The following is a 14476-nucleotide window of genomic DNA, read 5'->3' on the forward strand; positions in this document are numbered from 1 at the left end:
ACTTGACAGTGCATAGCTCTTTCACAATGATAGACCCCCAAAGAAAATATAAAAAAGAAAACCATTCTCTCTCTCTCTCTTCCAAAAAGTAACTGCGATGAACAAGAACCTCTTGTTCGTGGGGACGAATTACAACATTTTCAAAGCTTGGGGTCTCTAAAACGCTCTTGACATTCAAAATTATATATAGTACTACTATCTAGGGCTCTTGAAAGATGATGAAAAAAACATTATGATCCATCCAAGATCAGATTAATCAAACGATAACAGTCTAAGATGATAGATGGCAGTTGACTTGAAAATTTGCTTTAAATTTAGCAAGATGTTGGTGGTCCGGTTGCATTATTCTTGGTAGATGACAGTGAATTGCATTTAGCGTTATATATCAGATCCTTTGTATTATCATTACTATTGTTATTATCGTTCAATGGACTGGCTAAGATTGAATCTGGGAACGATTATTCTCCACTGCTTCTTTCTTTTAGATAGAGAAGCATCAAAGAAGGTCATAGTCAGCAAATAAGAACCGTCTCTGCTCAATATTTTGAAGGCACTTAAAGAAATATTCGGTCGTTTTAACACAGCCTGCGCAGATCCATCAGATAAAATAATCAAAATCTTTAGGGAATGTGCATCAGAATGTGGAGTCTTGGGGCAAAAGGTGTGGGAATCAACTGCATTGATGGGTACCAACATCTCAACTTGGGGAAGAAGTGGGTCGATGGCTTTTTCTTTTTCATCTTCTTTTGCTATACAAACTGCTGTGTTCGATCCTTTCGATCTCTCAAAAGAGATTGGTATATTACTGGAGTCATGAATGGGCAGATAAGGGGGAAAAAATGGTCACTTTTGGTTCATTTCTGAGACCGATTGGTGATCTCTTTTGCTAGGAAAGAAGAAAGATTCGTTAGATGAAGTGGGTCTGGAATTGCAGAGATTGACACGCCCTTCCTGCGATAGCAACCCAAATATGAAAGGCAGACCTCCTGATCTACAGGTCTTCTTGTCTTCAATAGCTTGTTTTCTTGCTAAAAGACAGGGGAACCTTTCAAAGGCCATGTTCTAAACATCACTCCTCATCATATCATGTAAACAGATACTTATTCTCTCTCTCTCTCTCTCTCTCTCTATATATATATATATATATATATATAGAACTGCTATACAAAGGGGTGTTTAATTACTTCATATTTGAAAGACATGGATGTGATGTAGATATGATGTGACATGTTTTTGCTTGTGTGGTAAATGATCCTTGGTAAAATTCAAAATTCATAGGTCAGATCTAAGGTCCACATTTAAAGTCCTTAATTACTTCTTTGCATTAAGAAAGGTCAGATTTAATATCAAAGGATTAAGGTCTAATCTTAAATACAAGATCCTGGAGATCTTAAACCTTTACCGTCAAATGTCCCTAAAGTTGAGTTTGATATCCTCGGATCTAAGATTCAATACTGTCTAAAAAAGTGTATTTTGGGAGATCCTAAAATCTCAATAGCATGGATTTAAAATTCATACATATTAAAAATCATGGATTTAAAGTTAGATGGAATGTGACTTGACTTTAAATTTATGGAAAAATCACTGTCAGATCCACACGACCTAAAGGCATATTGAGGAAAATTGAAATCAATTGTATTCTCAATATTGCAAGATGGCTAAATATTTATTTTAAAAACACATAAGTTGTTTTTCAAAACATCACATACTAATGTTCATGTGGTATCATGCTTTTAGCGCTAACTTTTAAGTATTTAATCAAACATTTGGGTTTTAAATATTTAACCATCCAGCAAGATAGGCAGCTTGCCGAATTTCAATTCCTGAGTATATTGGGTTGTCGTACTTTAATAGTCTCCCCCAACCCCCCTCCCCTCCTCTCTCTCTCTCTCTCTCTCTCCCTTGCAAACAATGAAACGAAGACACATTTTCGCTGCTCTCTCTCTCTCTCTTATATATATATATATATATATATATATATATATATATATATATATATATATATAAAATCACACAAACAATGAAAAAAGACACATATATATATATATATATATATATATATATATATATATATATATATATATATAATCACACAAACAATGAAAAAAGACACATTTTCCCTTTTATTGAAGGATTGATGGCCACAAATAAGAATGAAAAGGAAGGCAACTTAAAATAAACGAGACGGACAAAGGAATCCGTCCTTCTCGCTCGCATATGCAACGCCCTTTTTCTAATATTTTGAATACCTTCAAAGCACAGGGGAAGAAAAAAAAAAAGGAAAAGGGAGAGAGAGAAGTACAAAACTTAAACCCAATTGTACAAAGTGAATATCATTAAAAACGTCCCATCTTGACTCCTACTTGAAATTCATGAAGAACATTTAACGTCCCAGGAATTGCAGGCAGCATAAATCCAACCGCACATGACACCAAGTGGGGGCAACATGCACCGCCATGTGCAACCCATGCTCGAAGAATATTAACAGAAGATCAAAAAGGAGAAACTCAACTTCATATTATGATAACAATCACTCTTAAAAATGAAGTTACTGAACATTGAAAAAGAGAAAAAGGGAAGCATGTCACAACCCCATCTTCCCACAACAGATAGATCCTTCCCGTGTGTTGACAAATTTCCTGCCTGCTAGTGCCAACGAACAAGAAAGATCAAAAAGTAAAGCAGCATCCACAAATACTTTCGATTCGGCTTTGGCAACTATTTCAAAAGGCAGCCATGACCGCCGCCACTGCCACTGCCAAGTATCCTCCATCACCCACTGAACTGCATCGCCTTCGCCAACACAGACGAGAGGAGCACAACCAAGAAACGATTACGATCTGTAGGAGACAACTATATAGCTAGCCTTTCCTGCCCTATGAGGATCTTGGTAATCTTTTTTTACATAGATCGTCTGAAAGGGGAACTCCCCAAGTGAAGAAGAAGAAGAAGGAGAGATCAGATGTAGGAGGGATGAGAGGAGGACTTGGTCGGGAGAGGAGGACTTGGCTCCTTTAGCAGGCTTAGTGAGCCGGGTGGGGAGCCGCTGCAGGGTGGGGAGCGCCCCTTTCAGGGCACTGGTAGCACTTGGCGAAGAGGCCGAAGGTGTCGATCTGCCTTACGAAGTTGGTCACACTAGCCCACCCGCCGAAGCCGAAGCCAACGATCAGGACCCAGACCACCACGAACATGTTCAGCACGTACATCGCCGACCAGCTGGGGAGGAAGAAAGGTGGCTTCTCTGCAGCATTCTGTGAAAAGAGAATGGAAACAGTAAGCTTGCAGAAAGAGAAAAAAGTAAACCAGCATGTTTCTTTGGAGAATGGAAGAAGACAGAGCAGCTGTGGTTCATGTACTGGCATTTATTGAGAAAAGAAGAGTTTGAATGAAAATGCAAACGATGGCCGGAAAGTTGAAGCTACCCTTTTCACTAGGCATTAGGCAACTGACTTGGAAATAAAGAAGCTACCAAACTCTGTTTCACCCAACGTACCAAAAGTTTAAAAAAGATATGTATATTTAAATGGAGGAAACCAAGAAAGAAGGGAACGGAGGCATTAAATATTTTAGCACCAGAGCAATTTATTCAAACAAGAATTTTTCAACAGCTGGTGATTGCAAAACAAGAACAGAAAATTTATTGCAAGAGCAGACAGTTGTTGAAGATCCCATTCTTCACTCTGGTTAATCCAAACTCCAAAGAAAAGTTAGCTTTGCGTAGAAAAAGAAAGGCGGTGGGGGCCAGAAATGGGTTGTTACCTGTCTGGCAGAAGCCTTCCTGAAGGTCAAAATGTGGGCGGCGGCCGGGATGATGTAGACGGTGAAGCTGACCAGAAGGGCACCGACGGCGGAGTTAATGGGGCCGAAGAATGGGAAGATGATGGCGAGGAACCAGATGGGGATGACCACCGGCAGCCTCACCAGCGCCCTCAGGCAGATGCTCTTGGTGTCGTGCATCCCGATCACCTTCTCCCATACGAAGTACAGAGGTGTGCATGCAAATCCGAAGGTGATAAACTGCAGTGCAGAAAGAAAAACAGCAAGTTTACTTCGTGTTAATACAGATCAGATAGATTAATCGTTCATTTGGGCAGTAGAAAGTGGAAAAGGAAATGGAGAGAGAGAGAAGCGGAGGTCAAGAATGAGGGATCGACGGCGGTGGGGGTAAAGTGACCTGGTGGATGAGCATGAGGATCACGGCGGCGTCACGAAATTTGGATTTGGGGAGGAGGGAGAAGGCGTTGGAGCGATTGAGGAGCTGGTCGCCGAAGGCCCAGTAGACGGCGGAAGCCGATGGCAGCGTCAGCGTGAACACGTACAGTGTGGCGATGAGATAGATGTACTTGAATTTCTGAGGCTTCCACATTGCGTGCATGATCTCACTGCATCCACCACCAAGAACAGTTAAAATTCGAAGAAAGTCTGGTTCCGTCAACGGAAGCATAGCCACCAAGGAAGATTGCAAAAATCTTAGCACCAAATGACCCAAACTCCACAACAACAATGATCCTCCTCTCTCTCTTCTCTCTCTCTCATGGAAATTGAATGTTGACAAAGAATTTCGACTGCAAAGACTGCGGAAAGCCGTAAAACGAAAACCAAAGCGGATGCTGTGCTGCTCAACAGGCTACTAAAAAAGGCGAAGTTCGAGAAAGAGCGGAAAAGAACTCGGCGTAGCGCGTCAAAGATTTGTTTATAATTTTTTCATTATAAATTCAAGACCAGTGGGTGGGTGGGGGTGAAGCGAAAGAAACGCGCACACCAATTCTTAAATGGAAGTACTCAAAAGGTGGAAAAAACAACGTCTAAGGAAGTTCTTAATTACCATCAATGGCGTCTGCAAAAAGTATTTGCAGCTAGCCATTTTGGTAATTCCAGCCCACCCACTCTTCCTCGAGAGACCAAATTAAGGAGCTAAAGGAAGCAAAGCCATCAAGCAGACAAACGCAGAAGAAGATGGCAGACATTAAAAATCGAAAAACCGCGGCATGGGACAAGGGAAGAAGGCTCACACTGTGACGGCGTGACCACCGAAAGTGTACAGGATGTTGGTGGCGCCGGTGAAATACAAGACCAGCTTAGTTGGGCCTGAATGCTGAACGCCTGGAACCTGTCATGTGCCATCAAAAGCACTTAGAGAGAGAATAAAAAAAAATCAGAATCTGAGAGTGCTCTCTTTGTTGCATAAACCTTTTTTACCTGGCCATGAACGAGAGCAGCAACAGTTAAATACCAAGCAGTGTAGGTGGTCATGCCAAGCCCCAAGAATGACCAGATGCGGTAATTGTGAAAGGACGGGATGAACACAGTGGTAGCACAACAGGCGCCGAAGATGTACGTCCAGGTTCTCTTGTCCAAGTGGTCATTGATGTAGTAAATGTTACTGCATCAGTAAAAAGAGAACAGATAGAAATAAAATAAGTCAGTTTGGATCAGAAAACGCTTCTTCCACGAGAAAGAGATAGAGAGAGAGAGAGAGAGAGTAAGCATAGTGATGATAATATTCCCTCACCTAGCACATGCGATGAGTTGAATAACGGAACCGAAGAGCAGAAAGGTGCAGTTGAACGCCAGACCTATTGCTTTCCACTTAGGCCCGAGCAATCCATCAAGAACTTCGAACCACTATCCCCATCATAAGCAGAAAAAAGGAGAGAACATGTTAGATTTTAATTCTTCAAAAAGCAAAACCAAAAGAAGAAATCAAAACTGCCACTTTGGATTTCCTCGATGAGGTCCTTTTATGAACTCCAAAAACCAACAAAAAAAAAGTGGAAGCCATGAAAGGAAAGAGACGAAAAATGTAAAGAAGAAATGGGTCATGTGACACGATTCTTGGTGGTCACCTGGATGACATGGTTCTTGAAGCTAACGCCCTCCTTCTCCTTCCTGGTGCGATACTCCACATAGAGAACGCTGATGAGGTAGGCCGTCCAGCTGCCCAGAATGCCGTAGAAGAACTGGAGGAGGATCCCCGACAGCATGCCCATTTGGGAGAAGGAATACGGAAGCGTCAGAAGCACCTGAGCAACCTGCAAGCCACGACACCCCCCAGAAAAAAAAAGAACAAAGAAACCAATCAGTTGGAGGAAAAGTTAGCAGTGTACACTCACAGTAGAGAGAGAGAATGAGAGAGAGAGAGAGAGATGCTTTTGTTCTTTCTTTTCTTTTCTTTTACCTGGTTGGAAGCGCAACTGAACCAAGCATCATAGACGGAACCGCCATGCCAGAGGAGGCTCTTGACGCCAAACGAGGAGCTCTCCTCCCTCTCTCCTTCGTCCTTCCCATTGACCTCAGTCTCGTTGTAGGTTGCCACTATGGCCTCCTCAGCCTGCTTCTGGGGCACCATCTCTTTCTCTCTCTCTCTCTCTCTCTTTCTCTCTCCCCCCTAGATCTGAGAAAAAATCCAAACAGAAGAATGGAAACAGAAGCTGTCAAAACCTCAATGAGACAAAAGAGAAGCCATGAATTTCATAAACCAAGGGGGGAGAGAGACAGAGAGAAAGCGAAAGCTCCTTGCTCGAACTCACTGGTTTCTGAGAAGGACGGAAAATCAGAAGGATAAAAAGGGATCCGGGACGCTGGTCCGACAGGCGACACCTCCCTCCTTTGTCCCCCCAAACTCTCGAGCGATCAACTCTCCCCAAGTACTACTCGCAGCACATTTCTGCGAACCAAAGCAACCAGCGAGAGCCTGCCTCTTCCACCTCCCCACCACCTGGCGTATGTCTGTCGCCTCCAGCAATTACTGAAGAAGGGAAGTTGGCATCAAACCCATCGAAGCTTCTTCCAAGAGAAGTCCTCTCCTTCTCTTGAATAGAGAAGCCGAGCACTCGCTCCCGCTGAATGAGCGCCGCAACGGCCGCCGGTCTCGTCTTTCCACACTGGGAATCCTCACTCTCTTTTTCTCTCTGCAACCATGTACGAGAGGACGCAGCACACTGCCCCTCTCCTATTAAGAGCTCGGCTCTGAAGCCTTTGGAAAGAGGGCCGGGATCTGACGCAGTCTCGGTTGTTGGAGGATCAATACGGAAAATTTTTTGGGGAGGCAAAAAGACAAGGCTCTGAGAAGGAAGAAGAAGAAGGCGAAGGATCCAGCTTACGGTAGCAAAAAGAAAATGAACAGTACTGTTGGGCCTCTCTCTCTCCCTCTCTCAGAAACCGAGTATTCCTCTCTCTCTTCTGCTCTCTCCACACCCTTTTTATAAATAATTAGAAAGACCGCTTTTGGATCAATTTTCGCCCATCCACTTCACATAAATTCCGCCATCTCCCTTTTTCCTCCATTTCTTTTCGTTTTCTGCTCTCACTTTTACTTTCATTTCCTTCGTTTCCTTTTCCTCACATGAAGTAAGTGCCCCTCCCCAGTATTCTCTCTTGTTTTTTATTAGTGCTTTTCTTGTCTTCCGGAGTTTCAGACTTCGACTCCGAGTGGTGGAGCGGCGGGACCCCCATACCAGCTGCGCCGCCGCCGGCGAGTATCAAGCCGGAGCCGTGTTAAGGCCAAGCCGGAGGAAGCCGTTTCCAGATCGGTCACGTACCGACGGCTTCGGCGGAGAGACTCCCGCCTTCGCCGGCTCCGCCTCCATGTCTTGTGGGGCCCACTTACAACGGGTCCGGCCTCGTGGGGCCCATCCGCAGCGTGGTCGGCGGGACCCGCCGGGGTAGCTCCTTCCACGTCATCCGGGTCCACGGGTCAGAAGAGAACCAAATCTTTCGGGTTCGGGTTTTGGATCTACGGTTTTTGAGGCCCTAGTGCTTGGCAGCTTTTTAAAGGTGTTGGTTTAATATGGTAATCTCATGATTGGGTTGTGCTTAAAAATTATTTAAAACATTGTACTTAAATTGTTTTTCACCTAACCCTACCTATCAATCCGCCAGAAAGGATCGGGCCGCGGCTGGGCTGGTTCGGGCTAGCGGTTGGTAGACGACTTATCAATCGGTCCGAAAGGACCGGGCCGCAGCTTGGCTGGTTCGGGCTAGCGGTTGGTAGACGACTTATCAATCGGCCCGAAAAGATCGGGCCGGGCTGGTTCAGGCTAGCGGCTGGTAGACGTTAGGTTTTGGTTCCAGTGGCCTAGGCATCAATCCCCTGGACAAAAGAGGTTTAGGTTTTCCAAACACATAGCATTTGTCAGCTTTTTAAAATCAGTCCTAGTAGTTTGTTTAATTTGGTAATCCCATGATTGGCTTGTGCTTTAAAAACTAAAAGATGTACTTAAATTTGCTTTTTCCCCAACCCTACCAATCCCCTTTCCTCCCTTAGAATCATTTCACTAATTTTTTTTCTTACACCTAAGATGAATAAAAGGACATAGCCAATGATAATTTAGCAAGAAACAAAGGAATCTTTTTTTTTTCTTGGAGGATAATCTTATCAATAATGGGGTGTTTGATAGCCTTAGATTTGAGATCCTCAAAAATTGAGTAACCGTAGATTTTAAGATCACACCCTCCCTCCTTTGATCTTAAATCGGATCTTTTCTCACCGGAAACGTTACGTCTGACTAAAGATCTTTGGTTTGATGAATCACAGATTTTTCACGAAGCATGTCACATCAAATTCACATCAGATCCATGGATTTCAAATCCGGAGTAATCAAACGTCTAAGTGGAGTTGGACTAAAAGTAAGAGTAGTCAAGTAAACCTTGCAAAGTTCTTGAAATGGATAAGAGGATCTAAGAAGAAAAGATGAAAGAGGATTTGTAGGTTGGGGAATTTGTCACTTTAGTTGTGTAGTGTACACAAGCCCACAAGTCTGGTTGTGGCAACAAGAAGTGTCGGTTGGGTGCGCCCATTTCCTGTCCGGCCCAGCTGGGCCCAGCCCACACACTCATCCCATCCCATCCATACCCACCAACTTTCACCTTCCCTTTCCTTCCCTTTTTTTTTCTTCTTTATGCTTTCCTTTCCACAAAATCTTTTTGACTTCCTACTTTTCCTTAGTTAAGTGTTCGTGTTTAGTGGACCGCTAATCATTAATACCCGGATTAGAATAAAAGATACCCCCCAATATGGGCAGGGCATGCCAGCATCTCCTTTCTTTTTCCTACTTTTCTTATTTCAAGTGGCACCCTCCACATTCATTCTCTCTCTCTCTCTCTCTCTCTCTCTCTCTCTCTATATATATATATATATATATATATATATATATATATATATATAAAACATACATTTTTTCAATCGTTCAGATGCTCAGAACTCTCACACATGTTATCTACCTAGGGTTGTGTATAAATCAACACGGTAAGCAAGGAAGAGATTGGATTATGGATGGCAGCATTAGGGGGAATCGGGCTGGCCAGCAGGAGACGAAGGATGGCTTCGGAGCATATGGCAATTGGAGGGCTCTTTTCTCTCTAATAGTTGCATTGTTGTTACGCGAACTAGAGAGATCATAAGCAAACAATCTCACACTAGCAAAAGTGGAATTGCTACTCTCCTCTTTTCTTTCTTTTCCTTTTCGCAAATGCCTTTGCCTGCCACGCTGCGAATGTGCAGAGGCACTCGCCGTCTCGGCCCCTACCTGCCACATGGTCCCCCAAATAACTTGGCGAGGACTTTGACTAGAGAAATGGATCAAATGCCTTATCCAAATCCAACTCAAAGATCTCTCAATCTGTACAACAAAATCTTTCATGTGGATGAATAACAAATCATAGCTCAACTTTTAAAAGTTCACAACAAATGCTCTCTTATGGGATCTTATGTTCTATTCTCATGAGCGTTACTCTCCTGTAACAATCCAAGGTAACCAAAAAAAAAAAGTAAGTCCTTAATTTTCATTTCACAAGCTGACTGTTTGCAAAAAAAGATATAATATTGATATAAAATGACAAAAATGTCATGTTAAAAGCAAAAATGCCTCTTCCTTTTTTTAATAGTATGTTCTATATCAATTTCTCTCAAAAATTAAGTGCCTAATCAATCTAAAAATGAATATGAGATCCAACCAAAGAAAAGATCTAAAACAAGTTCAAGATGAAGCTTTCCCTTTTCATTTTTTTTTTTTTTTTTTTTTTTAGCGTCGGGCAACGGAACGTCTGCCTCACGCAAACACCTACTAACCGATGCGGATCTTCCATTTATGAAGGGAACCCTAAGAAAAAGAGGGCCTTCTCCTCCTCCTTTTTCCTTTCCTTTCCCCATTCAGTGCCGTACTAATGTCTTAACGGCACTCAAATTCTGATATGCCCAAAAAAAATATGTTTGAGTTGTGTGACGTAGACCTTATTAAATTTGATTATCTTCAAAGATATGATATGAGAAATCGATTTCGGAATTGATTACTGCACTATGAAAGAACCTCGCCCATCATTATTAGCATTCTTCAGGTGGCACCCCACAGCATCTTTGGACCATTCTCACTCCCCCCTAACTCTTTGTGGTAACAGAGATTTTTCTTTTCTGCATTCATAATTCACCCTTGACCTAGCTGGGTGCCCCGCAGCCGCCTACTTGCGGCAACTGCCCATCCTGATTCCGCCCCTGAATGCTGCCGCAACCGACCAAATTGTCTCAATTATCATCCCTTCCGGTTTTTGGACCTTTTAGAAACATATAACAAATGTATCATTCTCACTCTAAGGCCGTGTTTGATTACCACGGATCTGAGATTCCGAGCAATGGCCTACTTCCGGCACCTGGGTATCTTGATTCCGCCCCTGAATGCTGCCGTAACCGACCCAATTGTATACCTGATCTCAACTATCATCCCATCCGTTTTTTTTTACCTTGTAGAAACATATAATAAATGTACCATTCTCACTCTAAGGTCGTGTTTGATTACCATGGATCTGAGATTCACAGTGATCTGGTAGATATCAGATCTTAAATCGACACTTTTTATACTATAGCGTGGATTTGAGATCCATGTTAAGGGTTGAATCGGAAATCCATAGTTTGATGAAATTATGGATCACAGGTTTAGAATCTGTAGGAAATCAAACACAACCTAAGAGATTTGGTACAACTGATAGAAAGCTAGTTGCTAGTTCTATTATTATGGGGCATCAATTTCTTGTACAAGTCAAAGCAGGCATATGAATTAGGTAATGTAGGAATCCTAGCATGATGTTTTTACATCATTGAGCAAATTAAAGTCAATTAGTCTATGGGTCTGAGTGAAATTTCATTTTGTCACAAACACAAACGAAAAAAAGGTATATAATGCACCTTTTTCGGCCTTTCAACTAGGACCCACTGGTAGAGCCGGAAATTTTGGGCTGAGCGGCGCTATTTCAAAGATTCTCACATCTTAAGGGGCACCAATATATCAGTAAGCAAATAGTTGCACACCCACATGAAAAATAAAGAAAACTTATGAGGTTGGTGTGGGCAACTGCCTACCCCAGCCCATATCTATAAAGATTCAAGGGTTTGAAATTGTTACTATACTCAAAATGCTGTGCATCTTAAAGCACACGATCTTGATAGAAGACTTTTTAAAAAGTGATCGTCCGCAGATTTATATCTATTGTTTCTTTTAGTGGCTTCTCCAAACTGCTAGACATGGAGAAATTTCTCGATTCCCGGACAACCTTTTTCGAGATCCCTAAATTGATGGGCAGTGTTGTTGCTTGAGAAGATTTGTTGTTGGTGAGGACATAGTTAAAAAGCTTGGCTCAGCTGAGCCATGTATTAGAAAATTGAAAACCAATATGGACTTTTCTGAGACTACACATTTGAAGCTATGCCTGGATGAAATTTAAGCCATTTTTCTCATTATTAAAAGTTGTTGCCTTCTAGGTGACTTAAAGCCATTCAAGGGATGACCAAGAACCTCTACAGTAGCGACTCGACTCACACCGAGCTCAGACCCCTATGTCAATGGATCTCAACCCGTTCTTTAGTAGTTTTGGTTTTAGCAAAAAAAAAATTAAGAACTACAATAACTAACTATTTTAATAATACCTTTTATAAGTCTTTTAAGACCCGTCATAATCTTATACATGAGACTAAACTTTTGAAGTATTACATTCACTTGTCGTTTCATCCTCAAAGTATAGAGTTTCAAGATTAAAGTAAATCCATGGTATACTTGTCAATTAAAGTGTCACACTGTCATCTTTTGAAGTCTAAAGAAATAGTGTTCATAAAAATCAAACTAATGATGGAACTTTAGTCCTCCTACCAACTAAAAGTTTTTGCCTTATATTTTCCTTCATGAAGATATGAAACACTGTCAAGCAATAACGAAAACACTTTCCTTTATTTTGTCATGTTAATTGAATGTCCAACAGCGCTCAGAATTCCAACAGTCTGTGCCTCCAAATGATCGACCAGTCCACTAAAGCCAAACCGATCTACATCCCACTAATTAAAAAGCTCCCCAAGTCCCAACTTCCAATATATTTGAATCATTTCGTGTCATTAACTTCAAAATCATGTAGAGCGCTTTCCACCATCTTCATCCACATGCAGCTCGAATTTTCAGATGAATATTTCATTTAAGCATCCTTAGCTTTCGAAAGAAGAAAGTTAAAAACATTCTCGTGTTCGAATATTAGCTGATTAGAAACTTGAACATGTTTGTTGTTTCAGTAAAGTCAGAATCATCACTTTCTGGAGAAGTAAGTGTACAGAAGCTTGAGTCTGAATCTGATTGGTCACCACCAACTTCTTCACTCTTTCCCTTTCCCTCAATCTAAGATAACAACCGCCACCAGCCGCCGCCGCCACCACCACCACCACCATCAAAAGTCTACGGCCTAAAGTTGCTTCCTGCTCACCCTATCTCAAGTCATTTCATCAAGCACAGCTTGTTATCAGATCCCCAGCCCAATTTCCGGGCTCCATCGATCTCCACAGCTCAATAAACGAGAAAAAGTAGGAGTGAGAGAAGAGCTTATGATAACTTTAATTTAGTAAGCTAAAATGCTAAGACACCATTAACATATAACATTTTCTTAAACAACTTGTGAGTTGACCTATCATGGGCGGAGGGAGGGGAGGGGGGAGAGAAAATTCTTTGAATTAGAAGTTTATGGTTTGGTTGATTAAGCGGAAGGTAAAAAAAGAGCAAGTGGACATTGTTTTAATCTCCCTAGATGCACCCACTCTAGGTTGACTGCTAACGGTTTCCCTTCACCTCACAATTTCACAGAGAGCTGGGGATCTGAGCTGCGGCTGGTCTTGAATTTCAATAACGACTCCCCTTCCAAGTAACCCTCTCGCTTTCAACGGCCCCTACTCAATTGTGAAGGCAATTCTGACACTAGATTCAACTGCATAATCTTTAATTGAATCGTGTCCTTAAGAATATATTGCAGAACAGCACATGACTCTCTTATTACTTTAATCTCATTGCCACATGGCCCTTCGTACTCCGCAGAGATAGAGAGAGAGAGAGAGATGGTGTAAGGAATCCAAAAGATTAAAAACTACACTAGATTTTGAAAGGGTGAAATGGAATCTAGGGGACCTATGACCAATCTGGTCGTTAACTCAGAGAATTGTTTTGCGCTAGTGGCAACACCTTGTCCCCAACGAAAACCATTCCATTAGCATCTGATCTGAGCTAGTGGCAGCAGAGAAATGGAAATGTCGACCCTGTCAGCAATGAGGTGCAAACATTTGCAGGAGCTTTTTTCATGGGGGTTCGATCACGCCGCTCATGTGGGCATGCAACCATGAGTAAAATAGTTGATGCTGCTGTCAGTTGCCTGGCTTTATGAATACATGGCATGTGAAAGATGGTGATAGTCTAACTTTTTTTGTCCATTCTTGAGCATGGTAGAGACAAGGATCGAGCACAGTGCTGCAAATCCCGGCTACCACCCTTTTAAGTTCTTATGTTTGTAACAGACATACATAGGTTTATGCTCGGCCCAGGTGAGGTCTTTCTCATTTGGCTTCATCCACTGATCCCCCACCAAAGTGGTCCTAGACGATAGGCTAAAATCTACATGTCCAGTTACCCCAGCACTGCCCTATAATGGCAGTAGATGGTCCTTCCCTATACTTTAGTTTCAAGCACTAGCAGACTATAATCAATGTCCACCTGTTCTGTTCCCAGTTCTTACCAGCTGATCATAAGCTGTTGAAACCTGTTCTAAAGTGTGATGTTAGTATAGAAGTCTTAATTTGGTAGCTAGAGATCGAGTCCCAATACCTTAGGAAGTGCCATGATTGGAAAGGTGATGAAAGAAAACAAAAGTGCTGTAAATAAAGTCAATAGAAACAGAACATTTTCAGTTCCTTTCTCTTTTGTTAATTAATACGATTACTGTTTGATGCATGTTGCTTAGTATTAAGGAAAGCATCAAAGCATCTAATTTACATCTTTTTGATGATCAGTTTCATGTAGAACAAGCATGTGTTTGGTGCACATGAGAGGCACGTGATGCTTGAACAAGGAGATTCGAAACGGTGGTTTAATCGAAGTACCATGAGTTTCACGAAGCAGAGGGGGTGCAGGAAATTAAAGCAGATGCGAAGACTGCTTCTTTTTCTTAGTAATTTCTTGGGTTTTAC

At 42.0% G+C, this 14476-nt stretch overlaps 1 protein-coding gene across 1 annotated transcript; it reads right to left on the reverse strand.

Annotated features, from left to right (window-relative positions):
• Window positions 1–2494: 2494 nt before the first annotated feature.
• On the reverse strand, window positions 2495–7258 carry LOC116254312 (auxin transporter-like protein 2). Its single transcript, XM_031629635.2, has 9 exons — window positions 6531–7258; window positions 6179–6394; window positions 5847–6032; window positions 5513–5625; window positions 5200–5383; window positions 5013–5110; window positions 4175–4382; window positions 3760–4017; window positions 2495–3251 (listed from the first exon to the last, which is right to left on the reverse strand). The coding sequence occupies exons 2-9, from the start codon at window positions 6347–6349 to the stop codon at window positions 3024–3026; spliced, it is 1446 nt and encodes a 481-aa protein (XP_031485495.1). The 5' UTR covers window positions 6350–6394; window positions 6531–7258; the 3' UTR covers window positions 2495–3023.
• Window positions 7259–14476: the final 7218 nt, after the last annotated feature.

The sequence above is a fragment of the Nymphaea colorata genome, chromosome 5 (assembly GCF_008831285.2).
Source record: "Nymphaea colorata isolate Beijing-Zhang1983 chromosome 5, ASM883128v2, whole genome shotgun sequence".
Lineage (NCBI taxonomy): Eukaryota > Viridiplantae > Streptophyta > Magnoliopsida > Nymphaeales > Nymphaeaceae > Nymphaea > Nymphaea colorata.

Bases quoted from the DNA above. Each gene is read 5' to 3' on its own strand.
- LOC116254312 (XM_031629635.2), bottom strand. From the start codon at position 6,349: ATGGTGCCCCAGAAGCAGGCTGAGGAGGCCATAGTGGCAACCTACAAC. The intron at 5,384-5,512 runs GTGAGGGAATAT...TTACTGATGCAG, and splicing joins CAACTCATCGCATGTGCTAG to TAACATTTACTACATCAATG. The intron at 3,252-3,759 runs GTAACAACCCAT...CTCTTTTCACAG, and splicing joins GGAAGGCTTCTGCCAGACAG to AATGCTGCAGAGAAGCCACC.